The following is a 25,736-nucleotide window of genomic DNA, read 5'->3' as shown; positions in this document are numbered from 1 at the left end:
TCCGACAGTGTATTTTCAGCTGTATTCTTCAGGTACTGAGATCTGTATATTTCCAACTTGTTTTTACTTAAATATTCCAACAGAAATAACTTGTAAAATGGGTATATTTTGAGACATAGCTACAGCGCCAAAAAAGCTGAATTCCTTCTGCCTGTTGTGTCAATTAGACACTTTCAATAATCAGGCCTAGTGAAATTTTTTTAATAGTTCTATAATCCTGCAATTTGAGAGTCAGAAGCAAGAATGAGCTCTGCTTTCATCACACCAAGTTCCAGCCCGAGTTGCTCCTATTTTTTTGGAGCAACTAGTTTAGAATGGAGTAGCTTAGAAATTGCAATTCTTGGCATTTAGTTTGTTCTAGTCAGTTAGAACAGTTTCATTTTAGAACAGATTTCTTTTCAAAAAGGGGGCGTGTCCGGCCATTTACACCTGTTTTGCAAGTTTAGGCAGCGAAAACTTACTCCAAACTAACTTAGAATGGAGTAAGTGTAGATTTTTTGTACGTTCAGAAAAACCTTGCCTGCACTTGGAAATCAGGCATATGGAATGAAAGATAGAAGAGGAAGAGGAGGGTTTACAAACATTAAGCCACTTTTACAAATAAAGAGCCATCAATAATAAATGATAAATAAAACAAACCAATGAATCAATACAAATAAAAAAAAAAAGAAAAATTAAAAACCAATCCATAAATAAATAATTATTGCTGCTCGGAACAGGGAGAAGACGACGACAATGACGGCGGGCCCCGAGGACTTCGGGCGGGGCCTGCACGCAGCCAATGCTGGGCTGCTGCCGACTCTTCGGGCAGGGCCCGCCCCAGCGAGATGTGGGTGGGCGGGCCCCGATGACGACAAGGAAGCCGGGCCCTGCCGAGGACTTCAGGCGGGGCCCGCAAGCAGCCGATGCCGGGCTGCCGACGTCTCTTTGGGCGGGGCCCGCCCCCAGAGAGAGGCCGGGCAGGCGGACCCCGCCGCCGAGGTAAGATGCGCAGGCCACTTGGCCGGGGATAGGGTCGTCGCCCCGGAGACACACGCGCAGCTGCCGGCACGGTTTTTGGTGCAGGGCTGTAGCTCCGCCCCCAGCAGCTCCTGCTGCGCAGCGCCGAGGTGGAAATGGGCCTACAGCTGAGAATCGCGAGGCAAGTATTCGGCGCAATTTTTGTTCTATAAATTAGGCGGGCCTCTCCGATGGGTGCCCTTTTAGCGGGCGGCCAAAACTTGATCCCATAGTCCCCAGCCATTTGATGACCATCACGGACAAGTTATTTCTTAATTGTACAATATTAACTTAGTTAACAGCAATTAACATGGATTCAGAAGGGAAAATCCTGCTGTAAAAGCTGCCTTAATTTATTTGAGGAAGTGGCATCTCAGGTGGACTAAGGCGAGCCCCATGACCTGCTGCACCTAGACTTTCGAGAAGGCAATTGACAAAGTTTCATATGAAAGACTAGTCGGAAGTCAGGGTAAATGTTGGGTATGGATAAGCAATTTGCTGAAGAGTTGTGTCAGTGGGGGAAAATATGGAGTGAGATGCCCTCGAGCTCGGTGTTGGAACCACTAGTAGTCCCAATTTAAATAAATTACTTAGATTCATGAATCCAATGCAAAAAAAAAAAGAGTCAAATTAAGGAGTTTCCCATAATATCTAAATGAGCACATAGATAACAGATGAAATTTATTACAGGACATTAGTGAAGGTCTACACATAGGAATGAAAATGGACAACACATGCACTCCAAAAAAAGTATTGAAATAGCTGATGAAGAATTACACCCAACTACCATCCTTTTTTTTTGGCATGAACAAAGTGGTAGTGGTAAGAATGCCTTTGTCCAAATAATGCAACGGATACCAACCAAGTGCTTGAAGCTCACGTAGTCAACAGACACAAACCAAATGCAGGAAAAATAATGATTTTAAGAGTAAAGAAATAAACGATACTAAGAGCATTGAATAATTGTGGATAAGAGGATTGAAACTGGGGTCAAAGGCCAAATGAAGGGCCTGATATTTCATTAGCCTAAACAGCAGGATATTTTTCAACAATTTTCCTATCCAAATAGGGATGGTAGACTCCAATAGACCCTCCAAATGAGCACTGATCAAACTCAGAACACAACCCCAACTATGCAAATATTAAAAACATTTTCCAACTTTCAATCTTAAAATCAATTAACATGAAGCCAAATCCAGAAAACAAACTACGAGTGGATTATCAAAACGCCAGAATGGTAGTCGCCAATTATGGCAGCTCTTTAATTAACAGGCCAAGCAGTTAATTGGCCAGCTGCCAGAAGGAATTGCATCTGATGTGTGTCACTAGATCTAGGTTATAAGTGAAAACAAGTGTGGTTGAATCTTGGCTCAGAACCTCGCCTTCCTCAGGAGAGGTTGAACATCAGAAAGTTGTAAATTCTTGGAAGGAAATATTTAGGGAGAAATATTTCCCCCAAGGAAAACAGATTAAGGACGATAGTTCACTATTTGATTCCTTTAACAGATTTGATATTCTCATTACAAAGCAGCCCATCTCTTGCTCTGGTAATCTATGGCTACATTCTGTATCCAGATGTACTGTGCAAAGGCGAGTTATTTTTAGCACTAAAGATGCATCTGCAATTATGTCTCAACAAAGAGCTAAGCCGGAACTTTTGTTGATGTTATAACCCATTGCAGTCATATTCTGTGGAAAAATGCATTTTCTTGGAACCGATCCAGAGAAACGGAATACGGACCAACTAATGCCTAATTATGTCTTTCTACCCCGAGCTTTGAAATCTTGAAGAATTACACCACACATCATGAACATTGAAACAGGAAAAGCGCCACTTGAGCTTGTTCAGCTATTCAATTAGATCATTGCTGGTCTGCATCTTAATTCCGCCTAGGTTCCATAACCCTCAATACCCTTGCCTAACAAATATGTATCAAGCTCAGGTTTTGAAATTGTCAATTGACCTAGCCTCAACAGCTTTTTGGGGAAAGAGTTTCAGATTTTCACTATCCTGTGTGAAGAAGTGCTTTCTGACATCACTCCTGAATGGCAGAGCACTAATTTTAAGGTTGTGCCCCTTTGTTCTGGACTCTCCCAGAGGAAAGTTTCTTTATTGACCTTATCAAAACCTTTAAAATCATCTTAAACAGCTCAATTGGAATGCCCCTTAATCTTCTATACTCAAGGAAATACAAGGCTAGTCTATGTGACCTATCCACGTTAGTTAACATTTTTAGCACAGGCATCATTCTGGTGCACCTGCGCTGGACCCCTTCAAAAGGCAAATATATCCTTTCTGAGGTGGTGTTCAGAACTGAACAGAGCATCAAAGAACATTAAATGGGGTCTAACCAGAGTTTATACAATTGTAAAATAACTTCCACCCCCCTGGAGATAAAAGCCAATATTCCATTAGCCTTTTAAATTTTTTCTGTACCTGTCTTTTGATCTTATGCATCTTTTGAAAGCAGAAACAGCTTTCCTGAACATGGAAGGCTCTTGGCAGAAATTATTTTCTCATTCACTACAACCATACCTTTTCAGCCCATCAATTGGAGACTTCCTCTTTTATAAAAAGGAATGGTTATTTGGCTTCAATGACTAAATTACCACACCCATCATATAAAACATCAATCAGCTTAATGATTCATTTAATTTTTCAAACTAGCATGACACTACGTGGAAGTTGTGTTCTGCATTTTTCTAGAAACAAATGCGAATAAGGAAGTGCAATACTTAACCCATGTATTGGAGGGCATACACACATTGTAATTGACAACTGCTAGCTAATAACTACTTTTATCAGGACTGATGTTAAAACAGTGCCTCAATATGCTGTAACCAACTCCCAACTGGCAGGAAACATAATACTTTCCATTTGGTGCTGTGATCGTGTGCTACTAATGCACAGCAATTAAGAATTTGCAGCTTATATACGCTCTGCTCTGCTCAATGCCTAGAGAAGTTCCATACAGGGCCGTGAGCACAAAGATGCTTGTATGGGCAGAGTAGGTTTTATATTAGTGAGAAAGTCCAATTCTGGTTCTGTTACAATCAGGAACATTGCCTGTAGAAACCATCTTTTCCAACAGTGTGCATGTTGTTGAAATGCAGCATCGCTACATATTTAGTGTACCATGTTGCCAATGTCAGCAATGCAGTTGTCAACAGGACGTTGAAGAAAACACATTAGCCATTTTATACTGCCACCCAAAAGTACAGAGCTAATTGGATTATATGTTTATATAAAGTGAGCTGCAATTGTTGACCAGAGCCAGCAGCATGCCTATATTTAGAGGCTTTTGTCAGAAGCAACTCTTGGAAATGAAGTCTCTCCTTGAGCCCCATTCTAGCCACACTGAAAAATATCTTTAAAACATCTGACTGGAGGCTTCTAAATGGCTGTTTTACTTTTTCTTTTGAGATGCATGCTGATGTCAGTACATGGATTGAGCAACTGAAAACTATCCTGAAGACTACAAGAAAGACTACCAAATATGTAACCAAATCAGACCCGATTATCTTCAACATCGGAATAATTCCATTAAAAAAGACCTGCTGCCAATAGGCAAAAAATAACTGAGGTCTTTGGCAGAGGAGTGAGATGTCAGCTGACTCAACACGCAATTCTTGCAAATCATATTTCTAGCACAAGTGCTAACTTAGAGGCAACTGCACCTTGAACGGGAGATTGGTTGTCCAGTTGAAGAGCAGTCACCCTATTGCTTCAGATTTATTGCTGGCCATCTGGTGCAGCGCTCAGCCAAGACACCTGATGTATACAGTGGTACTCAAAGTAGAACTTGAGTTGTAATTGGCTTTTCACATCTTTTGTGACTGCTTGTATAACCAGGGCTAAAATGCAACATTCAGTTGCCATGTACCAGCTCTCATCGTGTCAGATTAGCAAGTGGTCACACAGGTACAGAGTGTCAGAAATGGAGCTACTCTCACCACAGCTGTATGGGCTCTGTTGAAGTGATGTTATTAGCGATCTGTAGGTTTATGGAGGAGTGTAGTGTAATGTGGCATGACGGTTTCTACTAGTTCTAAGCCCTAATATGCAATAAATGAATCACTGCTTCCGTGGATCCACTGCACTTCACAAGTCAATTTTTACACACTGAACTATTTTTTTAAAAAAGGATCAGTTTACATATTCAAGCTCAATTAAGATTGCTTGAAACATTACAGAAATTTTAAACACAGGTGTAAAAAAAAAAGACAAGACAGTTATGTAACATGAGGATTTCCTCATTCCCTTCTTTCTCTGCCCTCGCCTCTCATTGCCCCCGCCAATCTACCCCACACCAAAGTTGTTTGGGTGTGCTCTAATACAAATATCTACTTAATTAAAAGAAATGTGATGTTTATATAGGAGGTTGTAGAATGCAAGTACTATGACCTGGATGCCCATGTCTATCGTCTCTCTGGTTTAGCATGACAAATTACACAAAATGCTTTGATTTCCAAGCCACTGATAGAATAGGTGGCGACATGTAAATTCTGGAACAGGTCATATAGATGAGGAAGGATGTAGTCTCGGGACTGAACCTCAGCTAATCAGACTGGGCAGTCAACAATTCAATTTTTTTCTCAACTGCACATCATCTTCTCTTTAATAGAGAGCACTTTTACAGACCTGATCCTGGAGTAATTAAAGGTCCTTCCAACTCCAGTGCCTCATCTTCACCGTGGTCTTTTTCATCTGCCTTTCGCTTTTTCTTCTTTGTTGGATCTTTAGGTTTTCTCAGGAGCGAGAGTTCTTCAGGATGCCTTATATCTGTTAGAATGGAAAAGCAACATGGAAGATAACTAACGAGACATTCAAGCAAGTAAATCAGTAACTAGAAAATGCTCACAAAAACCCCTTCTGCAAATGAAGTTTGTAGAGCATGTTGTAGAAATCTCGGAGCAAAGAGCCACAAGAATACCATGTTGATGCAAAGTCTGCACGTAATTTTTAAAACAGATTTAGTTTGGTGTGCTGCTCGGTGCTTGAAAACATGCCCAAGTGAGCAATGAAGTAGGATAGGTTACAGTGCTATCCTTTCACTGAGACCTGGATTTGAATCCAGTCCAGACTGAGGGTAGAACAGGTAATTTTATTTCTACTGTATGGATCCAAAAACAGATTCAATTCAGTTCAGTGGTTGTAAAACAAACTAAACCATAATGTTGTGCTTAAATGAAAAAAGAATCAAAATGTCATTTGAATGGCAGGCCTGTGAATTATAATACCACAACAGTGCAAGTTGAGTGCTTTGGGGTTGAGCGAGTCACACTGTTGGAATAGAGCAGTGGACTTTCAATCGCTGGCTGTTGCAGCAAAAAAGAGAGAGATGGATGGTAAATTTGATTAAGATTGAATAAAACATCAAATTACTGCATTGACTGCTACACAGCTTTTTAAACTGACCAGTGAAGGGAATATGCAGCGTGTATACATTGTAAACTATGAAGTCAGCTTGGATTTTAGTTACAAAGCAAAATAAATCAAATTAAAAAAAAAGGAGTTCGAGAGAAAAATACATATTTAACAAAAATCACAGGTATAGATCATGAAGGCCCCAGGTTTTATCCTCAACCTATGTCGAGCTAACAAATCTGTCAAAATGGAATTGGTGAGGTGATGGTGGTGGAGGATTGTTATAAGAACAAAAAAAAAAGTGGCTGACCAGGATTCCTATCCGGATCGTTATCCAGCAACCCTTGCTGGAAATGCATATACATCGGACGAGAACAGGCTCAAACTCCGTTGTGATTAGTCTCCCTTCAATTAACCCAACATTCACCATCTAAAATAATGAAGACGACAGGCCAGCAAACCAGGCATCGGTCAGCAATGTATCTATAGGAGGATAATCCAGGATCAAATTTGCAAACCTAGTGAAATATGCAAATGCAACAAAATATTCGTTTGCAAGACAGCTTTTCACAGATGTGGAGGACCTTTTAAAAATGCTCAATATTCCTTTTTCTAAATGCTACCACAACAGAGAAATGACTAATGCAACATTAAAAGATTCCTGTGCAGTTTTAAGTTTGGAGCAATTCTTATGAACGTTGTGTGCCAATATTGGTGCAAATCACAAAAGGTGAAATAGATGCACAACAGTGGTGCTGGAGTAACTTGTACGGAATCTGAAAGCTGATGAAATAATAAATTGAGACATCTCAGTTAGCTTTTGCAGGCTTTGTTTCAGAATTATTCCAAGTACATTTTAATGGAGTTCATACTGCACTTTATGTAAAAGCACACAAGGCTTAAACTGCTGTTTTTCTAGTCACCTTCAGCTCAAAGCAAAACAGTGTATGCAATGAGTTAGCCCACGTTCAATAGAAATTCCGAACAGATTGACTGACATTTCTCTATTCCAGCCCCTCAAATAAAAAGCATCAGTGGTAAAGCTTCAGATTTCAGGCACACTGTCTTGGCTTAGGCGCCCGTTTAGTACCCAAAAACCTTGTGCGACAGTCAACTTTCTGTCTCAACATTCCCTCAAAGTGCAAGTAGTCAAAGCAATATATTAAAAAAAACTTTAAAAAATAAACAGAGGTATAGAGTAAAAGAGTAAAGAAATAATGACTTAAACAATACATTGGTTAGGTCAGTTAGACTACCGAGTGTAGTTTTGAGTGTCCCATTATACAACAATTATAGGGCCCAAGTTTCGGGCCGCGCAGCCCCGACCTGGGCGCCCGTTTTTCGCGCCACAAAGTGCACCTAAAAAAAACTTCCAGATTCTCCGGCTCCCTGCTGGTCCTCTTGGGCTGGGCGCGGCACAGCACGAGCTGTAGGGGCGGAGCTAGATCCCTGCGCTGAAAACAGTGCCGGGACCTCTGCACATGCGCGCTACAGTGGGCGCACATGTGCAGTAGTTCCAGGCGTCCAAGACTGTGTGGGAGGGGCCCGAAGCACACAGCCCCTAGCCCTGGCCGAATGGCCTCACTGGGACTGCGTGAATAAGGCTCCTCCCACGCCCACCTCCTGCTTCCTCCTGACCTGACCCGACTCCCACCCCGGACTGGACCCGACCTGACCTCCCTTCCCGCCGCCCCCGACACGAACAGACTTGCGCTCCCTCCCTCCCCCCTACCCGAAGCAACCCAACCTCCATCCTCCTCTCCCCCCGACCAGACGCCACATACCTGTAAATCTGGTGTTGGGGACGGGCCCTGCCCAAAGTCTTGGGCCCGGCCCGTTCAGCCCCCCCTTCCCCCTGCTCCCCCCTCTCCTACCCCTTCTTCCCCCCTCTCCTACCCCTGTCAGAAACACAGACACTGACAGACAGAGACACACACACACACTGGGGGGAGGGCATCCCAGCACGCTGTTGGAGGACTCCCGGTGCTGCAGTCGGTAAGTAGAAAATGTTTTATTTATTAATTTTTTAAAAAAAAATTAGTAATTTTTTTTGATTGATTTATTGGTTGATTTATCATTATTGATCGCTCTTAATTTGTAAAACTGAAGTGTTTAATGTTTGTAAACTTCCCTTTAAAACCCTCCACCATTCCCAACACCTAATTTGTAACCTATGCCTGATTTTCTAAAGTGTAGACAAGGTTTTTTCGAGCGTACAAAAATCTTCACTTACTCCATTCCAAGTTAGTTTGGAGTAAGTTTTCACTGCCGAAACTTTGAAAACAGGTGTAAGTGGCCGGACACGCCCCCTTTTGAAAAAAAATTCTGTTCCAAAGTGAAACTGTTCTAACTGATTAGAACTGGAGCAAACTAAATGCCGAGAATTTGAATTCTAAGATACTCCGTTCTACACCAATTGCTCCAAAAAATCAGGAGCAACTGAGGCCGAAACTTGGGCCCATAGAAAGGATATTAAAGCCATAGGGAACATTTAGCATAGATTGACCAGGATGTGCCACGATGGGAGACTATAGTTATGAGAAAAGACTTGAGACAAGGTACTATTTCCACTAGAGCAGAGAAGGCCAAGAGGAAGTTTTTAAACTCAAGAAAATGAGATAGTAAATAGAGAAATAACATTTCTGCTGGTTGACAGGATCATAAAATTTAAAATAAGCATCAAAAATGAGGAAAGAAATTAGGAGGAATTTCTTGAGGGTTGTTAGAGCATGGAATATTTTGTCATGGAGTGGTTGAGGCAGAGAACATCACATCTTTTGGGTGAGAAATTGAATATTTGAAGCAGAGAAAGATACAGGGCTATGGGGAGATTATAGCACAGCTGGATTAATCCAGCAAGGAGCCAGAATAGACATGGGCCAAATGGCCTCCTGCTATGCTGTAAGCTTCTATAGTTGTATTAGTGCATTGTAAAGTCTCAACAGAACCTCTAAACTTGTATTCTATTGTTCTGGCTGTATTGCAATGCTGGGTTTATTTTTTTTTTTAATTTTCATTGTTTAGAGATCCCTTTCCAAGTCTCCCGTTGCTAATTCTATTCCATTTATTTTATACTTTCCATTTATTGGAAGCCTGTAGCTCACATTTTTGACCAGTACTCAAAATGTTACAGTTGTCTATTAAAATGTAATTTTCTATTTCTCTACCAATTATGTAACTGAGCTAAATACTTTTGCAAATCTGACAAGCATACAATAATTTTCAGTACCTAGATTTGAAACAAAGGCCAAGCAAAAACCTTCACTTGCTTTCTTATTTTATTTAAAACCTGCTTCTTATACAATCCTTTGTTTCATTCTAGATTCCCAGAGTTCATTAGTTAGAAGTCTTCATATAGAAGTTTTTTTAAAAAAAGCAAAAGCTTGGTGCAAGGGGGTATAATTAAGAAGTTTACAGATGATACTAAAATTGGCTGTATGGTTGACAATGAAGAAGAAAGCTGTAGACTGCAGGAAGATATCAATGAACTGGTCAGTTGGGCAAAACAGTGGCAAATGGAATTCAATCCGGAGATGTGTGAGGTAATGCATTTGGGGAGGGCTAACAAGACAAAGGGATACATAATAAATGGTAGGACACAGAAGTGTAGAGGAACAAAGGGACCTTGGAGTGCATGTCCACAAATCCCTGAAGATAGCAGGCCAGGTATACAAGGTGGTTCAGAAGGCATACGGAATACTTGTATTCTATGCCTCGGCTAATAAAGGCAAGAGAAAGGAGATTATGCTTGAACTGTATAAAACACTAGTTAGGCCACAGCTGGGGAGCTGGCCACCACATTACAGGAAAGATGTGATTGCACTAGAGAGAGGGTTCAGAGGAGATTTAAGAGGATGTTGCCAGGACTGAAGAATTTTAGCTACGAGGAAAGATTGGATAGGCTGGGTTTGTTTTCTTTGGAATAGAGGAGGTTGAGGGGAGACCTTATTGAAGAGTATAACATTTTGAGGGGCCTAGATATAGTAGCTAGGAAGGACCTATTTCCCCAAGCAGAGAGAACAACCACCAGAGGGCATAGATTTAAAATAATTGGTAGGAGGTTTAGAGGGGATTTGAGGGGAAATGTCTTCACCAAGAGGATGGTGGGGGTCTGGAACTCACTGCCTGAAAGGGTGGTAGAGGCAGAAACCCTCACCACATTTTTAAAAAGTGCTTGGATGTGCACTTAAAGTGTCGTAACCTACAGGGTTACGGACCAATGTCATCCAGCACAGACACGATGAGCCGAAATGGCTTCCTTCCGTGCTGTAAATTTCTATGATTCTAAAGTCCAAATCAGCTATACATCATATGGAGTCTCCTGCTTTATACTTTTTCTGTAAAGTCTTCAAAATATATCAAGGACTAGAGTGTAGTTAAAGACTTGGTCATAACCTCAAAGTATAAAACAATGTTGCTGAAAGGGACTAAAAGTATCAAAGTTAACTCAGCAAGTAGCTGAGTCATCAAACTATGAAGGTTATAGGTTGAATTCCAACTTACTAAGTTAGTAGACCTCAGCAAGAATAGTGCGGGGGGGGCAGGGAGGCTGCTCAATTGATCTCAGCACCCTTGGTTGTTGGAAAATCAGCAGGGACCCTTTCCAGATTGCTCTCCAGTGACCTCCATGAATATTATATGTGGGAATGCTGGGCAAGGAAAAGCCCGGGGCTCATTGGTCCTTCCCACCATAATTGAATAGCTTGCCAACACACACCATCAGAGGTTACAGATAAATGATAGCTAGGTACTGATAATAAGCAATGAAGCGCAACAGGCTAGTGGAAATAACTCACCTTCGTGAAGGGAGAAACAAAACTGGCAGAAGAAAGAAAAGCAGTATCGATACACAAGTGAAGATAGCTGGTTAGTAAAAAAATTCTAAATAGGAACATATTTAATATGACATTCTAAACAGCATTCCACTGAGTCATGACTATTTAAATCACCTACTTTCTAATCTTGTACTTCAGGAGGAGCTATTCTTGGTTTCATTCTTCCCCCAAAAAAAGATATCTCACTGCTATTTGGTTGAAAATTCAATCAAATAACCCTGCCCCATGCTGAAAGCAAGGCTAGTCAGAGAAAGGGTGCGGTCACCTCCTAGTGTATTAATAATTAGGCTTTCAATCAAGCACAAACTCATCAAAAATGATTTGCAAGTTAAGCCGAAGTACTAGGCAATACAACAGATCTACTTTTTGAAGATTTTCTCAAAAACATAAAAGTGAAGGTAGAAGAACCTTTTCATATAAAGGGTTATTAGAATATGGCAAATCATTAACATAAGTGGCCATCAAGTCAATCGCAACATTCAAGAAGAAATTAGATTAACACTTCAAGGAAGTTATTAAAAAGGAACAGTGAAATTAGATTAGATAGTTCAGATGTGGATAGGGTTGCCAACTCTTGTTATATGTATACCTGGACAGGAGATTTGATCAATCCAATTTACTGAATTTCATAATGCTGATAGTCATCACAAGCATGTCCATTAAATCATGATTGCTCAGTTCTAAAATTATAACAAATTCAGATCAGTAACATTTCAACTGTAACCAAAAGTGCAATTAAACAAATTTGACAAAACCTAAATCATAGATATCAGGATTTAATGTGACCATCAAAGCAGCCTTACCCCTTTCTCCATTGCTGACCCAAGTGTACTGCTATATTTTAAAAGTCTGTAGACTATATAGAGAGTGTTACAGAAGGTAGATTAGCAAATGTGCAGTATGAACAATGTGAGCTCATACCAGGAGCATTCCTTGGACTACCACCACCTCAATGTGTGCAATTTACTATTTGTCACTTGCCAATCAGATTGCTTACTACTTGAAAAAGCAGGCAGGGAATCTCCCCAGGGCTAGCCCAGCTCCATGACATAACTTTACTGGAAGTGCAGCTAGTCGCATTTCCAGCAAAGTTAGTGATGGGGTGGGATCAGCTATGAAAAAAATTCCAGGCCGCTTCTAGAAATGGGAGGCAGGTAATGGCAGAGGAAGATCACATATGTTATGATGACGTGGGTGGGAATTGGAAGTACAGAGTAGGTGCCGGCGTGATTTGTTCAGTCAGCCACAAATGCAAAACACTTTTCTCCTCGGTTGCTAGCAGTAAGGCTGAGGAGATCAATCCTTAATTTCAGAGTGGTGAGAATATGGATCTCGCTACCATGGAGTAGTTGAAGCAAATAGTATAGATGCATTTAAGGGGAGGCTAGATAAGCATACAAGGGAGAAGGAATAGAGGGTTAGATTTAGATGAGGAATGATGGGAGGAGGTTCGAGTGGAGCATAAACTCCAGCAGGGACAGGTATGGTTGAATGGCCTGTTTCTGTACCATATATCCTATGTAATCCTCTACCAGTTCTGGAGAGTAGAGGCAAGGGGTATAAGACAAGATTAAAAAATCTATACGAGTGCCTGTAGTTTCTAGTCCAGATCGACACCTCCTAATATACAATTATCCTTTGTGCCTGCATTCAAAACTACAGTGCCAACATAAGTGATGATCCATCCTTTTTAATACCCACCCCCACAATGGAACCAGAATTCAGAATACCAGACAAAGTGGTGGAAATGTTGCATATCCGAAATATGGAGGAGGACAAGTTACTACAGGTACAACGTCCCGAATCCGGAATTTCAAAAACCGGACATTTTTGAGGTGGCCAAGATGACATCAGGCGGTGAGGGGCGAGGAAACCAGCAAAAAATGACGTGGCAAGGGGCGCAAGAATTGGCAGGCAGCGAAGAGAGTCAACAGCAAGGTCTGAAATCTGGCAAAACCCAAAAACCGGCATGGATTTGGTAGAGGTCGCCAGATTTCAGACGTTGTACCTGTAGAATGAATATCTATTGTACCACCAAAATGAAGGTTAAGTAATCCCTGTTAAAGGTGTTTGAAAGTCCTGTAGCACCAATTCCACTGTTGATTCAAGCATGTGGTTCTAAAGATGGGAGAAAAGAGTCTAGTGTTGTTGAAATGAGCTGCACATGATCCATTGAAATGACCAATATTTAACGTAAGGGACTGAATTTAAGATGGAAAGATGTGCAAAACGTTACATCAGTATGACCATGTTGAAGATTACAAGGTATTTTGAATACAGGACTGGCATCAGGTGTCCTTTGTTAGCAGGTATCAAGATTTTCAAAATGATCAGTGTTTGTACAGTAAACTGGAAGAGGCAATTATTCCAGGATTAGCTGCATCACCTGCAGTGTCCATTTTCTTTCCACCCTCACCTGGGATCATACCCAATTCTGAAGCCCAGCCAGCAGGATGTGATTTCAGTTTATTGGGTTTCTCAGTTCACTGCGACCCCGGGGGCCTTTTCCATTGAGCGAGGAACCCTGGCATTTGCTACATTGGCAGCCTGCACAGAGCAAGGTGGCTGCTGTGGGGCCGGAGGGCCCGAGAGATCCCAACTAAGTTGCTGGGGGTGAGAGCTGTGGGAAATTAATGTGCTGCAGACCCTTATCTGCTCCCGCCCCCTCCTAGGATTGCCAACTATGGTTGGAAGCTTTAATGGAGGGTTGATCACATGACTTCTACAAAGGTTACTGCATTTTCCTTTTAAAAGTTGGGTCCACTATAGTTTAAAAACTTTTGCTTGTGGTTTCATGCCAGCAGCTGTTTTGCAGCAAGTGTCAAAAATTAGGTCACCCACAAGCTGGCAAAGAGGGGAAGCAGAAGAACTCCCACCCCCACTCTTCAGAATGTGGCCGCGGCTCTCTGCAGGCAACGCCACCAAGCTGAGGGCTTCAACAGCAGCCAGAGTTCTTCGCCCAGCAGCAGAGAAACCACTCTATACTTGGGGTAGAGCCTTGCAAACATTCAATCCCATGTACATTTAAAATATGGTCAACATAAACCGGCTACTTTCTCCAGAGCACGAATGCAGCAGCAAAATTGTTTTTTCTGCTCCTCTCCTGAATCATGGTCACAGTTCCATAATGTAATAAGTCACTGCATTTCAAAGTAATTAATTTATGCACGGCAGTTTTTGAAACATTGAAGATTCTAAATAAGAACTTAATAGGAGCAGGAGTAGGCCATTCGGCCACTCGAACCTGCTCTACCATTTAATATAGCAGATCTACCTCAAATACACTTTCCTCACTATCCCCATATCCCTTGATTCACAAGAACAGATGATAAGAAATAGGAGCAGGAGTAGGCCACCAGGCCTCTTGAGCCTGCTGCGCCATTCAATATCATGGCTGATCTGATCATAGACTCAGCTCCACCTCCCTGTCCGCTCTCCAAAAATCGCTCAAAAATCTATCTCTGCCTTAAATATATTCAGTGACCCAGCCTCCACAGCTCTCTGGGGCAGAGAATTCCATAGATTTACAACCCTCAGAAGAAATTCCTTCTCATCTCAGTTTTAAATGGGCGGCCCTTTATTCCAAGACTATGCCCCCTCGTTTTAGCTTCCCATACGAGTGGGCATATCCTCTCTACATCCAACTTGTCGAGCCTGCTCATTATCTTATATGTTTCGATAATATCACCTCTCATTCTTCTGAACTCCAATGACTAGAGGCCCAACCTACTCAACCCACCTTCATAAGTCAAGCCACTCATCTCCAGAATCAACCTAGTGAACCTTCTCTGAACAGCCTCCAATGCAGGTATATCCTTTCTTAGAGACCAAAACTGAACACAGTACTCCAGGTGTCACCAATACCCTGTACAGTTGTAGCCAGATGTCTGTTTTTATACTCCATCCCCCTTGCAATAAAGGCCAACATTCCATTGCCTTCCTGATTACTTGCTGTACCTACATACTCTTTCATGCACAAGGAGCCCCAGGTCCCTAGTACTGCAGCACTTGGCAATTTTTCTCCATTTAAATTATAATTTGCTTTTCTATTTTTTTCTGCCAAAGTGGATAACCTCACATTATACTCCATCTCCCTTAATATCCAAAAATCTATTGATCATGGTCTTGAATATACTCAACAACTGAGCCTCCACAACCCTCAAGAGTAGAAATTTCCAAAGATTCACCACCCTCAGTGAAGAAGTTTCTGATCAGTCCAAAATGGCAAATCTCTTATCCTGAGACTGTGACCTCTGGTTTAGACTCTCCAGCCAGGGAAAACATCCTCTCTGCATCTACCCTCTCAAGCTCTGTACAAATGAGATCACACCTCATTCTTTTAAACTCTAGAGAATATAGGCTTATTCAACTCAATCTCATCAGACAATCCCCAATCCAGGAATCAGTCTGGTGAACCTTTGTTGCACTCCAAGGCAAGTATATTCTTCCTTAGGGAATGAGACCAAAACTGTACACAATACTCCAGGTGCAGTCTCACCAGGGCCCTATATAATTGCAGTAAGATGTCTATTACAAAAAGATTTGAGTATGAGTAAAGGCCAACATACCATTTACTTTTTTTAATTGCTTGCTGTACCTGCATGTTAACTTTGTGATTCATGTAGTAGGATGCCCAGGTCTCTCTGAACATCAACATTTCCCCATCTCACCATTTAAAATATATTCAGCTTATCTATTTTTCCTGCCAAAGTGGAAAACTTCACATTTCTCCACATTATATTCCATCTGCCATGTTCTTGCCCATTCACTTAAGACTGTCTAAATCCCCTTGAAGTCTCTCATCCTCCTCAACTTACATTCCCACCTAGCTTTGTATCATCAGAAAACTTGGATATATTACATTTGGTCCCCTCATCCAAATCATGATATATATTGTGAATAGCTGAGGTCCAAGCACTGATCCTGACAGTACCACTAGTTACAGTGTGCCAACCCAAAAATGACCCATTTATTCAGACTCTGTTTTTTGTCTGTTAACCTATCCTCAATCCATGCTAGTATATTACCCCCAATCTCATGAGCCCTAATTTTGTGTAATAACCTTGTGTGGCACCTTATTGAATGCCTTCTAAAAATCCAAAACACCACATCCACTGGTTCCCTTATCTATTCTGCCCATTACAGCATCAAAAACACAGATTTGTCAAACATGATTTCCCCTTCATAAAATCAGTGTTGACTCTGCCCAATCCTATTATTTTCTAAGTGTCCTGTTACCACATCCTTAATAATAGATTCTAACATTTTCCCTACTACTGATGTCAGGTTAACTGGTCTGTAGTTCCCCATTTTCTCTCCCTCCTTTCTTAACATAAGAAATAGGAACAGGAGTAGGCCATACGGCCCCTCAAGCCTGCTCCACCATTCAATAAGATCATGGGATTACATTTGCTACCTTCCAATCGGCGGGGACCGTTCTGGAATCTATGGAATTTTGGAAGAGGACAACCAGTGCATCCACTATCTCTATAGCCACCTCTTTCAAAACCAAAGATGTAGGCCATCAGGTCCAAGGAATTTATCGGCTTTCAGTCCCATTAATTTCTCCAGTATATAAAAAAAAACTAATTTCTTTCAGTTCCTCATTCGCGCTAGATCCTTGGTTCTCCACTATTTCTAGCAAGTTTTTTTTGCATCTTCTTCTGTGAAGACAGACAAAGTATTTGTTTAATTTCTCTGCCATTTTCTTATTCCCCATTATAATTTCTCCTGTCTCAGCCTGTAAGGGACCCACATTTACTTTTGCTAATCCTTTCCTTTTTACATACCTATAGAAGCTTTTACACAGTCTATTTTTATGTCTCTCGCTCATTTACTCATTTTATTTTCCCTTTCTCAACTTCTTGGTCCTCCTTTGCTGAATTCTAAAATCCTCCCAATTCTCAGGTGTATTGCTCCTTTTTGACAACATTATAAGCCTTTAAGTTAATACTATCTTTAACTTCTCGTTAGCCACAGTTGGACTGCTTTCCTGCAGGGTTTTTGTGCCTTAAAAAGGAATGTATATTTGTTGTAAATAATGCATTATTTCTTGAAATGCTAGCCATTGCTTTTTTTCCATCATACCTTTTAATGTAGTTTCCTAGTCTACCTTAACCAACTCTCGTCATCCCTACGTAGTTTGCTTGCTTGGTTTAGATTCAAGACCCTAGTTTCGGATTTAACCAAATCACTTTCAAACTTAATATACAATTCTATCATATGATGGTCACTCTTCCCAAAGGGTCCCTTTACTACAAGGTTATTAATTAACCCTCTCTCATTGTACAATACTAGATCTAAAATAACCTGTTCTCTGGTTGATTCCTCAATATACTGATCTAGAAATTTATCTTTTATACAATCCATGAATTTGTCCTCCACAATACTCCAAATTTCGGTTTGCCCAGTCTATGTAGATTAACGTCCATGATTGCAGTATTACCATTGCTACATGCGCCTCTAATTTCCTGATGTATACTCTGCCCTACATTACAATGGCTGTTTGGGGGCCTATAAACAACTCCCACCAATGTTTTGTGCCCCTTGCTGTTTCTTAGCTCCACCCAAACAGATTCTATTTCTTGATTTTTGATTCAAGATCCTTTCTCTATTGACTTTATCCCATCCTTTATCAGGGCTACCCCTCCTTTTCCAATTTGTCTATCTCTTCAAAAAAAAAGTGAAGTACCCTGCAATATTTAGTTCCCAACCTTGGTTACTTTGCAACCACGTCTGTGATGGCTATTTGATCAAACCTATTAATTTCTATCTGATCTGCGCTAATAATTCATCTATTTTGTTGTGAATGCTTTGTGCATTCAGATAGTGCCTTTATCTTTTACTTTTTCTCTATTTTTCCCCTAATGTCACCTTAGTCACTGATGCCCTATTACCTGTTACTCTGTCCCTGCCTGACCCACTGCTTATTTTTAAACCCAAACCTCTGCTCTAGAGCCTTGACATTTCTCTTGCTGCTTTTAAATTTACTCAAATAAATGCAGAATTTTGTATAATTCAGCAAAGCTGAATCTGGGCAATTATAACAGCAGCCAAGTAATTTATTTTCATTTGTAAATAATTAGCTACTTCAATGGCTTTGAATTATTGATAACTAAACACTTCTTTGAAGCATGAAGTTACTTACTTAAAGCAGTGATGAAAAAAGGCTCAGATTACTCAGATATAAAAAGGCAACCAAACTGCTTGAAAGCCTCCAAATTCTGAAGGATTAAAATAATTGAGTTCTGAAAAAATGTCTGAACAACAAATTCTGCAGATTGGGCAACATAATAATATGGGCACATTTTAGGATGTCACAATGTTTGACCTCTTATCTACTTGCTCAACTAACTACTTATGGAATCAGATGGAGATCCTTCCAGTTTTACCTGGTTAGTTGCTATCAACAGGAGCAGAATTTTTAAAAAGTTTAAAATCAATAGTTTTGTGTCACAATAAAAGTTAATTTAATTAATTGGAACAAAAACTATTCTGGTGGTTTATGTTCAACCAAAACTTTCTAAAATTGGAGATCTGGTCTCAACAGGTGCTTATAGGCTCCAAACAAGCCAAATTGGCCCCAAATGTTTAGAGTCACTTTCCAAATCCAATTCCGGTAAATGTTTAGACACGATTGCCTGGATTTTGTGTTCAGTAGCGAACGAGTGGCGATCGGCGTTAGTTGCACTTACAGCGATTTGCGGTAATTAGACATCCAAAACAGCGCTGTGCCCGCTATTGGGGATCTATGTGATCAGTGCAAGCAATGGCGTGTCTCCTCAACCAACAGATTGAAGAATCCTTACTGAGTCACAGTGTCTAAACCAGGAAATGCAAGTTAGGAGTATTTAATATGTAAAATCATGTACAGGAAGCAAAATAAAAGAGGGGAAAAAAGATGGGATTAAGAGAGGGATGAGAGAAGAAAACAAAAGTTTATTTATATTTTACTTTTTAAAAAAAATCTCCAACAATAATTAAAATCTGAAGGAATGAGACTCCACTTGTAAAAGTTAATGGTCCATGCTAGTGAGGTTGTTTGGCAGTAATTAAGACACATCACAGATAAAAATTCACTCACACTTGAATGGGACAAGCTGTAACTTTTTCTGGTGTGTTTAGTGGTTATCTAGTGGACAACTATCCCAACTTTTTTTCCATGTATTTCAACGCCAAGTCTCTGGGTGAGATACCGGTACAGCAAAGCTTGTGGCGGAGCAGGGAGACTGATAGCAACTTCCTGATTTCTGCATTTAACTGTGCATGAACGGTCATCAGGAGTTGCTGTCCGATTTACTCCATAATAATGGTGAGCCCGATAGCCTCACTGTTATTCTTATGGCAAAATCTGGGCAGATATGAACTAAATGGGATTGCTAGGTCTGTAGTGTAACTTCAGTCCACGTTGAAAAGAGGTAAAATGTTGATCTTTACAAGGAAAATATTGATATTAACTTTATCGCTGGATTTAGTGGTACTTTTCAGTAACAGTAGGAAAAAAAACAGTTGTGATAACTGATAGGTCCTTACTATACAGTATAAATGCACACGAGGCCCATGCTCGAGAGGTCAGTCTGTGACCTGTCCTTTATTCCTTAGCACTCAAAGTGATGAAGGTGGGTGGAGCTTCCCCTTTTGTACCTGAAGGCCCAGGTTAGGAGTATCTCCCACCTAGTAGTCATTGTGCTCAGTGTACAACTTAGGTCAGATTATACATGGGTTACAATGCTGGTTGAATACATGACAATAACACCGATACTCACTGAACGTCTTGGAAATGTCAGAGACTGCTTTGAAGACTCTGTCCGAAAAGTTGACCTTCACTTTCACGGTTTTCATATTGGGCAGCTGGAGGCGAAGTACTTTATGCTGAGGTGTGAACATAAGTTTGGCGTCAGCTTGCACACCATACTTATCCAAGGTCCAGTGGGTTTTTAGGAGCCAAGTTTTTTTCTTCTCCCACCACAAAGCATGATCTGACCAGTCTTTCTTCACATCTGGAAGAAAAATTATTGTTCGAATAAATGGTTTAAAAAAGTTATGGTACACTGTTGTAGGGAAAAAGTGCAATAAAAATAAATTGCTTTCTACAACATCTGTTCGAAGCAATTCTTCCTCCTAATTTGTATGCCAAGTTTGATGGGGCATTTAACTTACTGCACTACTGCAAGCAGCAGGTTCAAGAGTAGCTTTGGAGATACCAAGGTCTACCCTAGGAGATATTTTTGCCTTGCATTTGGATGCAGCATTCCAGTGGCAAATGTAAAATGCTGGCTCAAGCAACCAGGCAGCGACCATCTTTTCTAGCCACCATTTATCACTCGCCTATTGAGGAGGATTGGATGGTCAGAAATTCTCTTTTTAAAGTCAGTAATTACAACAAAAACAGCCATCAATATGCAGGTTTTTTTTTTAGCCCCAATGTCACAAGTGATCATGTAGTATTACATAGTATTCACAGCACAAAAACAGGTCATTTGGCCCAATGTGTCCATGCCGGTGTTTATGCTCCACACGAGTCTCCTCCCACCATTCGTCATCTAACCCCATCAACATATCTTTCTAATCCTTTCCCCCTTGTAAATGTATTTATCAAACTTTCCCGTAAATGCAACTATGCTACTCGCCTCAACTACTCCTTGTTTTAGGCGAGTTCCATATTCTAAAATCACAAAAATAAATCTAGGCTGACACTCCAGTGCTTCATTGCATTGTCAGAGGTGCGGTCTTTTGGTTGAGACATTAAACAGAGGCCCCGCCTGCTCTATCAAGTGGACATAAAAGATCCCATGGCACTATTTCAAAGAACAGGAGAGTTACTGGCCAATATTTATCCCTCAAATCAACATAACAAAAAACACAGATTATCTGGTTATCACATTGCTGTTTGTGGGAGTTTGCTTGTGCACAAATTGGCTGCAATGTTTCCTACATTACAACAGTGACTACACTCCAAGTACTTAATTGGCTGTAAAGTGCTTGGAGACCTCTGGTGGGCATGAAAGGCACTATATAAATCTAAGTCTTTCTTTCTTTTGGGTAAAGAAGTTTCTCCTGAATTACCTTTGGATTTATTAGTGGTGGTCATATTTTTATGGCCCCTAGTTCTGGTTTCCCACGAGTGAAAACATCTTCTCCACATCTATCCTATCATAATCTTAAAGACCTCTATCAGGTCACCCCTCTGTCCTTCTCAGAGGAGAGCCTCAGCCTGTTCAGTCTTCCCTGATTGGTAGAACCTCAGTTCTGATATTCTAATAAATCCTTTTTGCAGTTTCTCTATATCCTTTCTATAATAGAGACCAGAACAGTTCACAGTACTCCACATGTGGTGTAACCACAGTTCTGTACAAGTTTAACATAACTTCCCCACTTTTCAATTCTATCCCTCTAGAAATGAACCAAGTGCTTTGTTTGCAATTTTTTTTAAAAACAGCCTTACTAACTTGCATCGTTAATTTGTGCATCTGTACTCCCAGATCCCCCTCTGCTCCTCTCCTCCATTCAGACACTTATTTTCTAAGGATTGTGTTTTCCTGTATTTTGTTGCAGTCCTCCTCTGTATTAACTAACCCCCCCCAAATTTGGTGTTATCTGCAAATTTTGAAATTCTCCTTCAGATTCCCAGATCCAAATCATTTATGTAAATAGTGAACAGCAGTGGCCCCAGTGTTGTAGCATAGGTTTTATCCAAAATTTACAATCACAGGATAAAATTAGTGGTGCATAAGATTATATTCAAATATATGGATAGGAATCCACCCAGTTCAGTCATTTCAAAACAGTGTTGTTTGCTTCTGGAATTCTAGTTATGTCCCAACACACATTTTTCCACGTTTGTGGTCTAAGCAGTCAACAGGGTCAGAGAAAACAGGCCTCATCAGTGGTTTTTGAGCAAGAAAATTACTTGATTCTTACTTCAATTTCAAAGCTCCTCAATGAGCAATCTCAGAGGTCACAGAGTCCTTGCAGAAAAGTAGCTGGGACCCACAAAATGAAAAATGTTAAATAATTACTGGGGACAAATGGACAGAACACACATTTAACTATAAATATAACATTGAAGTACTGTAGTATCTAAAAAAAAAGTACAGACTGTGACTTTAAGATAAGGAGTGAATTACATCTGCATGCTCTACATTTGGATAAGCAAAATTCAGTCAGGCAGAGTCAGCATGGATTTATGAAGAGGAAGTCATGTTTGACAAGTTTGCTGGAATTCTTTGAGGATGTAATGAACAGGGTGGATAAAGAGGAACCAGTGGATGTGGCATATTTGGACTTCCAAAAAGGCATTTGACAAGGTGCCACATAAAAAGGTTACTGCACAAAATAAAAGGTCACGGGGTTGGGGGTAATATTTTAGTATGGATAGAGGATTGGCTAACTAACAGAAAAAAGAGAGTCTCTGGATAAATGGGTCATTCTCTGGTTGGCAACCAGTAACTAGTGGGGTGCCGCAGGGATCAGTGCTGGGATCCTAACTATTTACAATCTACATTAACAACTTGGAAGAAGGGACTGAGTGTAATGTAGCCAAGTTTGCTGACAATACCAAGATGGGAGGAAAAGCACTGAGGACACAAAAAATCTGCAAAAGGATATAGACAGGCTAAGTGAGTAGGCAAAAATTTGGCAGAGAGAGTATAATGTTGGAAAGTGTAAGGTCATGCATTTTGGCAGAAAATCAGAGCAAGTTATTATTTTAATGGAGAAAAATTGCAAAATGCTGCAGTACAGCAGGACCTGGGAGTACTTGTGCATGAAACACAAAAGGTTAGTATGCAGGTACACCAAGTGATCAGGAAGGCCAATGGAATCTTGGCCTTTATTGCAAAGGGGATGGAGTATAAAAGCAGGGAAGTCTTGCTACAGCTATACAAGATATTGGTGAGGCCACACCTGGAATACTGTGTGCAGTTTTGGTTTCCATATTTACAAAAGGATATACTGGCTTTGGAGGCAGTTCAGAAAAGGTTCACTAGGTTGATTCTGGGGATGAGGGGGTTGACTTATGAGGAAAGGTTGAGTAGGTCAGGCCTCTACTCATTGGAATTCAGAAGAATGAGGTGTGATCTTATCAAAATGTATAAGATTATGAGGGGGTTTGACAAGGTGGATGCAGAGAGGATGTTTCCACTGATAGGGGAGACTAGAACTAGAGGGCATGATCTTAGAATAAGGGGCCGCCCATTTAAAACAGGGGAGGAGGAATTTCTTCTCGGAGTTGTAAATCTATGGAATTTGCTGCCTCAGAGCTGTGGAAGTTGGGACATTTAACACATTTAAGACAGAAATAGACAGACGGTTTCTTAAAAGATAGAGGGATAAGGGGTTATGGGGAGCGGACAGGGAAGGGGAGACGAGTCCATGATCAGATCAGCCATGATCTTATTGAATGGCGGAGCAGGCTCGAGGGACTGTATGGCCTACTCCTGTTTCTATTAGGTTCTTATTATACCTTGCCCTCCAACACAGAGCTTCATTCTCCATGTGTGATGGGAGATGTACTAATATTAAAAATCATGTAGATTCTGTCCATCTAAAACTACGTGTCATAATTTGTGATGCTTTTATAATTGAAGCTGCCTATGTAAACATGTGATTGAAATCACGTAAACTGTGGCTGTAATGCTGTAGTTACAGGCTCGTGCCACCAGGTGGCTCTGTGTACCCATTTTTAAATTGAGGTTTCCCAATTTCGTCACCATCTTGTTTTTCTGCTGGAAGGCAAGTCATTTCAGCAATTATCTTTGTGCATTTAAAAAAAAATGTAAGTATTTTTAAAGCTTTTAATTAAAAAAGATAGTTTTCCAAGTATTCTGCTCTTGTTTCAAGTCATCTGCTAGCCTCTTACCATGACTTTCCTCCCCCTTCCCATCCCATAGTGCTCTGTTATTAGGTTGAAATCTACTTCCTGTATTTCAAGCACTTAGAAAAAAGGGACTATAGTAACATTTCAAAACTATTAAATCAAGTTTTCAGAAGTATTCAGAGAGACTGCTACTCAGTATTCAGAGGTAAATCTAAAGTCCTAAATTCTCTGGAGCTTTAAATGTATATGCTTATCAAATACAAAACATTTCCCCCAAAAATGCCAAGACTCAACCTTCACAAGTTTCCACCGACAACACCTGTGTAACAGATGGGACTATGCATAGTAAACACCATTTTATTGCACACACATTGCCTGATTAACCGTGGAAATAAGATCATGTGTTTGAACAGAAATTTATGAGCTCTTTTTTCAGGCAGCAACTATGTGACAAACTACATTTCTCGAACAATCCTCACATACAGAAAGCAGAGGGCAGAAAAAAAAAAGAGCAAGATGGTAAACGCAGGAAAGATTTAGGGAACTTTGCCCAAAACCAAGTGAGTGAGATGGGTTTTTAGAAGGCTTCTGTAAACAGGGAAAGAGGTAGCAAAGCAGTGTGTTTCGGAAGGCAGAAATGTGATGCCTAAAAGAACAGCGGTCAATAGTGGGAGAGAGCAAGCAGAGGAGGAGCAGACGAAGGAATCCAAAAATTAAGTTACGATATTTCAAGATATGGCTGCATGCTTCCAAACAATTGATGCATGAAGAAAATATAAAAATCAAGGCAAATATTTATATGCACTTAGACTATTAAAACTGTTGGAAAATCAAAGCAACGGAAATGAAGGGAAGCAGTGCCAGATTTGAACACCTACCCCTGACTTTGTGCATTATAACACCCATGGTACATGCTTTGCTCTTGGACAATTTAAAATCCCAATTCATTTTTGTGGTCTTTTGGCCTGGGACAACCAAATTTGTATTGAACACCTTCAGTAGATTTGCTGTATAAAAGATGTATCGAGCTACCCAAGGTACAGTACCACTGATTGTTTCATTAGAATAAATAAGCTACTTCTCGGATTCCTGGAATATTGGATCCTTGAATGATTGAGAAAATGGTTACTTATCCAGCATATCCGGAGGGAATCCAAGAAGCAAGCAATTTTTTTTAATTCCCTTGCAAGTTGCATTGATTCTTTACCTACATTACAAATGGCAGATGTATTCTAGAAGCCTATATATCACTAGAAAAAAATAGCATGCAACTGTCTTGGAAACATGGAGCGACAATATATTGAGAAACTGCTAGTTATTGGCAAGGGCTCAACAATATTTGAGTTGTTTCTCCCCTTCCAGGACTCCCTCCGGATATGCTGGATAAGTTAAAAAATTCCTCAATCAAGGATCCAATATTCCAGGAATCCGAGAAGTAGCTTATTCATTCTAAATGAGGAAACAATTCTCAGTGGTACTGCACCTATTTTCTACGTTTCTACGAGAGTTGTTGATGCCAGTTCATTGGATATATTCAAGAGGGAGTTAGATATGGCCCTTACAGCTAAAGGGATCAAGGGATATGGAGAGAAAAGTAGGAAAGGGGGACTGAGGGAATGATCAGCCATGATCTTATTGAATGGTGGTGCAGGCTCGAAGGGCCGAATGGCCTACTCCTGCACCTATTTTTTTCCCCATGAATCAGAGAAGAGGCTTA

General features: G+C 40.5%; 1 protein-coding gene across 4 annotated transcripts in view; it reads right to left on the bottom strand.

The window, feature by feature from the left end:
- Positions 1 to 25,736, bottom strand: part of fermt2 (FERM domain containing kindlin 2) — a 144,520-nt gene that overhangs the window by 87,466 nt on the left and 31,318 nt on the right. For all 4 annotated transcript variants that reach the window (XM_070879200.1, XM_070879201.1, XM_070879202.1 and 1 more), the window contains exons 3-4: positions 19,968 to 20,201; positions 5,642 to 5,782 (exon numbers count right to left, since the gene is read on the bottom strand). In XM_070879200.1, the coding sequence (XP_070735301.1) occupies positions 5,642 to 5,782; positions 19,968 to 20,201 (375 nt within the window). The remainder of the gene's footprint in view (positions 1 to 5,641; positions 5,783 to 19,967; positions 20,202 to 25,736) is intronic.

This window comes from Pristiophorus japonicus, chromosome 4, assembly GCF_044704955.1.
Source record: "Pristiophorus japonicus isolate sPriJap1 chromosome 4, sPriJap1.hap1, whole genome shotgun sequence".
NCBI classification, from domain to species: domain Eukaryota; kingdom Metazoa; phylum Chordata; class Chondrichthyes; family Pristiophoridae; genus Pristiophorus; species Pristiophorus japonicus.
The sequence above is the reverse complement of the archived record's forward strand: the minus strand, read 5'-3'. Positions and strand labels throughout refer to the sequence as shown.